This window comes from Cynara cardunculus (genome assembly GCF_001531365.2).
Source record: "Cynara cardunculus var. scolymus isolate 2C chromosome LG 17, CcrdV1, whole genome shotgun sequence".
In the NCBI taxonomy this organism is placed as follows: Eukaryota; Viridiplantae; Streptophyta; class Magnoliopsida; order Asterales; family Asteraceae; genus Cynara; species Cynara cardunculus.
In genome coordinates, this window is record NC_037544.1 from 36,295,787 (window position 1) to 36,303,728 (window position 7,942).

Below are 7,942 nucleotides of genomic sequence, written 5' to 3' on the forward strand. Positions count from 1 at the left end.
CTTCCATTATATTCAAAAATGAAACTGATTAATACAAACTTTTATAAAATTCTATAATGTTAAAACTGATTAAATACAAAAAACCTCTAAAAAAAATAGGCCAAATAGGCATAGCAACGAAGCGGAGATGGGACAGGTTTTGTAATCCCTGACCTCGGGTTCTAGTAATAACCCCCGACCCTGGTCCCCGGTGGATATGGGGATTAACATCCCGGCCCGGTTAAACCACATGAAGAATATTTGTTAGTTTGAGTCTAACCGGGGATCCTCAGCCCCGTCCCCAACCCCAGTTTGAGTAACAGCCCTCGGCCACGACCCCGGTTTGTGTCTACCGAGGATCCCCAGCCCCAGCTCCGAGACCCGTTTTAGCGGGGAATCCCCGTCCCCGTTCGAGTTGGATGAGCCGGATTCCCCACCAGGTCGACACAAATCATCATCCTTAAGGTCATATAGTTACGACCTCTGATAAAAACCTTCCATTAAAAACCTCCCACTTCGTTGAATAACTTCAACGTAAGTGTTCCATTTCTGAAAAACCTTCCAAAAATACAGATAATAAAACAAACAGACATAAAATACAGGCATAAAAAACACAGTTCATTATCTCAATCAGTAACGGATTCAAGAATTCCATGTGAATCCGCCCATATAACATAATTTCTAACATTATTATAATAACTTTATAATAAAATTATATTTTTTATTTTATTAATTAATTACCATGTGTTTAATTAAATATTTTAAAATCATGAAAAATACCAAGAATTATCCATAACTAAAATAAACCATGAACATCACAAGTAGATTTTTTAATTAAAAAATAAATAAATAATAAGAAATTCCATCACTTTTTATCTGGATGTACAAGTTTTAATGCACAACGTACAAGTTGCTCAGAAATGCTTTTTTCCATATTGGTTACAAATATAGACAAAAGAATTCTGAAGGAAACAGCAAAAAAGCAAATTCAATAAATGTTTTTTTTTTTTCAAAAAATAATTAAATAAATAAAATCAATTTTATTTATTTTAAATTATAATCCACTAAATAAAATTTGGTAAACGATTCGTTATGGTGTATTTGATACACTGTATAAGATAAAACAGAACAGAACAGAACAAAACATAAATCATGGTTCCATGTGTGATACTGATATTTGGTTCGTCTGTATAAAGGCGGAATCGCTAGTAATCGTCGGTCAGTCATATGACGGTGAATCCGTTTATGGGTCTTGTACACGTTAATTTGTTATATTTTATGATATTTAAAATTTTCATTTTACTGTCTTCAAAATATTATTTTTACACAGTTTCTATATTTTGGTTAATTTATATAATTTATTTAATAAAAAATGATAAAGAATATGTGTAAAATAAAATTTGGAAATTACATAAACTTCGTATTTTAGTATCGTTTTAGTTGTCTTGACGAAAACTTTCATTGATGTAATTTGATATAAAAAAATATTTATTTTGTAATAATTTAATTAATTACATAAATTAATCAAAATACAGGGAAAAAACATAAACATATCATTAGAAGTAAATTAGTCATTTTATCAGTCATGCCCTGTCTAATCCTGTCTTACCGAACACTGGACAACTGTTTTATCCTGTCTGGACACCAAACGCACCCTTAAAATTTTAACTTCCATTGTGAAGCGAATGATAAACGAGAGTATGACAATTGTCCACATTCATCATTAAAAATGAACGTTAACTTTTGTAGCATGTATGATGAATATACGCATGGCAACGGGGCGGGGATGGGGCGCGTTTTGTAATCCTCGGCCCTAGCCCCGGTTTTTAGTAACAGCTCCCGCCCCCGGCCCTGGTCCCCGACGGGTACGAGGATTAACATCCTGTCCCCGGTTAAACCCTTGTCAAACCCCAGTCAAACCACATTAAGAATATCCGTTAATTTGAGTCTACCGGGGATTCTTGACCCTGGCTCCAACCCCGGTTTCAGTAACAACCCTTGGCCCCGGCCTTGTCCCCGGTTTGAGTCTACCAGGGATCCCGTGACTCGTTTTAGCAGGGAATCTCCATCTCCGTTTAGGTCGGGTGAGCCGGGTTCCCCATAGGATCGAGACAAATCAGCATCCTTATAAATATCCCATAAATATCTGAAACACATGACATGATCTGGTTTGTCTCACAGTTAACAATAAAAATTAAATTTAGAAAGGAATCTACTAAAAATAATAAATTTGCATAATGTTTTATAAATTATTGTGCAAAAATGGTTTGGTATATGATGTTTATTTATGCACAATAATTTAGAATCAAATATCCAAATTATAAAACAACAAATAGATGAATTTAGATTCCAATAATTAAAAAAATGAAATTACTCAAAATGACCATTTTGTACATGGTACGTTAATAAAATGACAATTTTTCAGAGATTTTTCACAAAATGAACACAAGGGCGGTTGTGACTATTTCGGGGCTATTTGACTATAAGGTACGGATGGGTCCTAGATGTATACCATTTGAGGAACAAAAATAAGATATTATATCTGATATATATGAAATCACCCTCATTTTGTCCAAATTGCCCCATGGGGGTGATTTTGACCTCTATCCCGTCTTCTAGTGAAGACAATTTATGATGCAACGATTTGACACATCAATGACGATTTGACGAGACATCATGGACKATTTTCATTGATATTTAGTGTTTTTTAGGACCAAATGTAGTATATACATAAATATTGTAGTATTATCTATAAAATTGTAGTGATCTAAACACTTCTACATTATAAAATAACAGTACTTTATAAACTATAATGCTAAATTGTGAAGTTGAATAATTAGACTCAAATGATTAATTGTATAAAATTGTGATACATGAAATAATATTTAGATCTGGTTTTTTATATGGTTGACGATCATAAACTATCTTTATTTTTTAGTTTATTTTTCATTTTTTAACGTATAAATCCTCGATTAAAATTTCAAATTATTCCTTTATTTCTCTTTATATTATCAATTAGTTTTTATCAAACATGACTGGTTTATTTATTAACAGCTACGTTCACCCAAAACTCTGATCAAACCGTCAAACCCAACTCACGAATAACCTGATCAAACCTTATCCACCAACCCGTTTTCAGTTATATATTTTTTTTCTTCTCTTCCACGAACTTTATTACAGTAAAATCGTCAACCCGGATCTGGATTGGGTTTTATATACTACACGTTGAGTTGGGTTGAAATATTTTTCAATCTAGTGTAATTAGATTAAGTTGTTTATATGCCACAAACAACTCAACTGAACTCGGGGGTGTTCGGTATCCAGTTTAGACAGTTTAATCCGCAAAACTACAAACCAAACCGTAATGGCGGTTTAGAAATTTTCTAAACCGAGCGGTTTAGTGGCAATTGACCAAACTGGTCAAACCGGATCATAAAAGGACAGTCTGATCTGACCGGTTTAGGCAGTTTAGGTCTCTTATGAGCTTTAAAGTAAAAAAAAAAAACATAAATCTATACACAAAATGGAATTTCTAAAAGATGAAATCTAGATATAATTAAAACATATGCATATTTTGCAGTTGGTTTGATCCAAAACCGTTAAAAAAATTCAAACTGCAGACTAGATCAGATCGAGCGGTTTGGCTAATTTTCAAACCAGATCAGACCGCCAGACGGCTCAATCCGCCAAAAACGGTCTAGTTTAATTTGGTTCAACCGGTTTGAGCTATCGAATGGTTTTTTTGAACACCTAAACTCAACCAAACTCATATGCACCCTTTCTAACAGCTAGCTTTTCCACTAACAGCTATTTTATCAGCTAAAATTTTAATAAGTTCAGTTTGAAAGGCGGGTTTCAAACGAGAACACCATCATTTTATGAAAATAATTCTATACGAAACCTTCTCTAATTTAAAATAATTTAAATTATTAAAAAAATGATAAATAATTACAAATAAATCCCATAATTATAATTTATTTTCAAAAAAATAGAAATTAATAAGCATTTAAACTATTTTCTCTGCATACACACCTTCTCCATCTTCACCAAATTCTCTCTGCAAAAAAATGGAGAATCGCTTCAAATTACAGATCTCGAAGCTCCTCCAATCGACCTTAAATTCCTGCCGGCCGAAAAACAACTCCGACGTCTCCGACCACCACTTGTTCTTCCTCAAAAACCCCCATCACCGCCGTCTCATCGACCTTTTCTCACCAAAACCTCAACCACCATCATCTTCTCAACCCAAACTCCATCTTAACCGGCTAGGAACCACCCCTTTTCCGGCATACACAGATCGCCGGAGACCACAATCCATTTCCCCTCCGTTTCACGAAAAACCCACCAAAAGAGACCGGAAAAAGAAACCCCATTACCGGAAAAGAAGAAACAATCCGAGTTTCTCATCGATTACAGACAATTATTACTACAATTGGTGGAGTAGCGATGAAGATAATCAAAGCGACGGTAAAACCACTTTGTTTTCCCGGCGATCGGTTTCTTCTGATTCATTTGAATCCATTCGAAAAAATAGAACCAGAAGAATCGCCGCCGCAGCCGGCGGTGGTGGTGGGTGTAGAGATACGGAGGTGGTGGCGATGGATGGTTTCGCGGTGGCGAAAGAATCGAAGGATCCACATGAAGATTTCAGGTCATCAATGGTGGATATGATTGTGGAAAAGGGGATTTTTGGGGTTGAAGAACTTGAAAATTTGGTGGAATGCTTTCTGTCATTGAATTCTGAAGAACATCACAAGGTGATTTTTGAAGTTTTTGCAGAGATTTGGGAGACTTTGATTTCAGATTTGGGGAAAAAAGAATGATTTTTTTTTGAATGATTTTGTGTTAGTTGTTTCGGTTGTAAGTTGTAAATTGATTATCGGTGTTTATGAAAATATGAAAGATATTATCGTGTATACAACTGTTGTAGATCTGTTTGGGACTAACAAGTGGTATCAGAACAGTGTTTATTATCTTTTTTTTTAATTAAGATAGTTTACTAACCGTTTCTCTTCAAATGGCTTTGCACAAAACAAGCACCGACATTCTATCGATCGTGATTATGGAACGTGTTGTTTTGTTTTATTTCGGGTATGACGGTTAAAAAAACTCGGGTTTTAAATGAGACTGGTAAAAACCCTGTTCGTGGATTTTTTTAGAAATTTATCTGTATATGTTATCTTTCTGTTTTTGTGTTAAATATTTAATTTTTACTAAAATAATAAGGAAAAAATCGACTAAAAGTGAATCACCCCGTACTGATTAACTTTTTAGCTACGTTTTCAAGTCAATTCATAAGGGTTGGGTTCACGTAAGACCAGTATGTTTTCGTGAGACACATGAAACCACATTTTTACACTTGAAACTTCACAACAAAATGTTGTGAAGGTAAAAAGAATCTGAATCTTCATAGTAAAAACACTGTGAAGGTTACTTTCACAGAGTTTTGCTATGAATTTTCAAACGTAAAAAGAATCTGAATCTTCACAGCGAAAACACTATGAATGTTACTTTAACAATGATTTTAGTTGATGATCTGAGTTGAATACCATACCGATCAGTTGTCTGTGCAAACGATCATACGCCAATGAATATCAGAATCGACTTTGGATCCTAGCACCCAAAAAGTCTGTCTGTACAAATGATCTGCGCCTGCCAAGGAACCAAATCACAATGGATCGAAGCCCTCGTTTTCGTTCCAATTAGCGAGATTCTATCTCTTACTTGGGAAATTGTGGTCGACCCCGCCTACACCTTCCTCGGAATCAAGACTTTTTACAATTTCCACTRACGAGCTTTCTCGCGAGCTCTTTCTTCTCGGGAACATCTCGAAACCGAGCGGGCAGTAGCTCATGAAACCCATGTAAAATATTTCTTTTATATGATTCAGTTAAATTTTAACGTTTTTATCTGAAAATCAAATCGTTGTACGACGTATTATCGAGTAAAATAAATTTTAATAATGATTTTATATATATATTTATTATTGTCATTTGTTTTTTATAATCCTTTTTGTTTTAATTCTAAATATTAAATTAATATATAATCATTATCAAAAATAAATTTTGATAACAAAAAAAGTTAGAACAAATTGCACGAAAAAATAACGTATTTTAACTTGATTTTTATTTTGGGTAACGTACTTTCAAAACTTCCATGCTGAAGTGTAACCTGTTGAAACATTAACCGGTTATCATGCTGAAGTGGCGAGTGATGTGATATCCAATTCAGTATTATTTGCTGACGTGGTTGGTGACATAAATTTTTTTAATCTGAAATTAGTCTTCAACTGGTTACTCGGGTACTTGAATGTTTAAAACTTTACATCTTAGATACCAAAATGTAAGTTTTGAAAGTATGTTACCCAAAATAGAAATCAAGTTAAAATACGTTACTTTTTCATGCAATTTACCCAAAAAGTTTAAACAAACAACAATAATAACATATAAAACCATTATCAAAATTTGTCTTACTCGATAGTACATAATACAGTAATAAGTTCGACCTGCCATTTTCATCAACTATTCTACCCTGCGAAAATAAACACTGATCGGTTGTATTATAGAAAGAAGAAAGAGGTCAATAGAAATGGACTATTTTATCATATGTCCGGAAAATGGAATTTCGGTACAACTCTACTGTTCTAGATGTGGACACCTTTGAGGAATGAGATAGAATGGAGTTCTTCACGAAGTTCGAGATAAAGGAATACTGTAATCTGATTTCATATTTTTCAGATAAAAATACTGAAAAGTTTGTCTGAACCATATAAAAATTTATATTTTACATGGGTTTCGTGATCTCGTTGTGATATTTATTGGCAACCCATGAACATTGGTCGAATCTGATTAGATTCATTCGTCCTGCAGTAACAACCGAACCAAAGAAAATATATAGAAAATACAGTTATTTTTCATTATATTAATATAATTCATATTAAATTACGTTTTGTTTGTTTTTCCATTTTCAACTCTTAATTACCACTTATGTCTGATGTGGTCAGATGTTTTGTAATTCAAACTGTTTGTTTTTTATTATTATTTTCAGAGCATTTTATCACTTAATAGGGTCTGAATAAATAAGAGATAAACTAATATTTTAATTCGTGTTATTTATCATTTTCTTTGATTCTCTTTGGCTATCGCTTCTTTATCCAAATGGGACGCCACCGTCCTTTCACCATCCATGTAAAATGCACGCCCCACCTTCTCTGTGTGTGTGTGTGTGTATATATATATATATATATACATATATAATATCTATACGTATAAGTTAGCTTAGAAGATTAATGTAAAACAAGAACTTTTATCAGCGATTTATCCTCTGTCAAAAGTATCGATCTTTCTGCAAACAAACTCACCGGCGGCATTTCCGATAGCATCGAAAGTCTGAAAGTTATCTAAAAGTTTCTACTATGTTCCATTTGCTAAGCAATTATTGAGATGAATTTTGACAATAGAAATTTTATGAAAAATCAAGAGAATTTTGCAAAATGTTTGCACCTGATTTTACAAAAACGAACCATTAATTAAAATTTCAAATTTCAGACGTTTGCCAATTTATAAAAAACAAACAGTCTTATTGATTCATATTTCAGACTTCAGCATCACTTCTTATTAATAGAAGTTAAATAAGACCTCGACACCTCTTAAAAAAAACAAACGCAATCTTAGGGGTCGTTTACCAAATACTTACCCGGTAAGTATGGATCGGGTAACTTTCCTCACTTGATGCACATAGCAAAGGCTGAAAATCTTACCCGGTAATAGATATGGCCAAATGGGCCCGGCCCGTAACCGTTGGAGGACCGGAACCGGGATCGGAGAGGGACCATAATCGGCCCGGGACCGGTATGGACCGGTTGTGGACCGCCGGTTATGAACCGGTTATGGATTTTAACGTTTTCTAGGACCGAGAGCGGTTAAGACCGGAACCGGTTATGTAACCGGTTATAGGACCGGCC

General features: G+C 34.1%; 1 protein-coding gene across 1 annotated transcript; it reads left to right on the forward strand.

The window, feature by feature from the left end:
* Positions 1-4,046: 4,046 nt before the first annotated feature.
* Positions 4,047-4,892, forward strand: LOC112501176 (transcription repressor OFP8-like). Its single transcript, XM_025104852.1, has one exon. The coding sequence runs from the start codon at positions 4,047-4,049 to the stop codon at positions 4,800-4,802; it is 756 nt and encodes a 251-aa protein (XP_024960620.1). The 3' UTR covers positions 4,803-4,892.
* Positions 4,893-7,942: the final 3,050 nt, after the last annotated feature.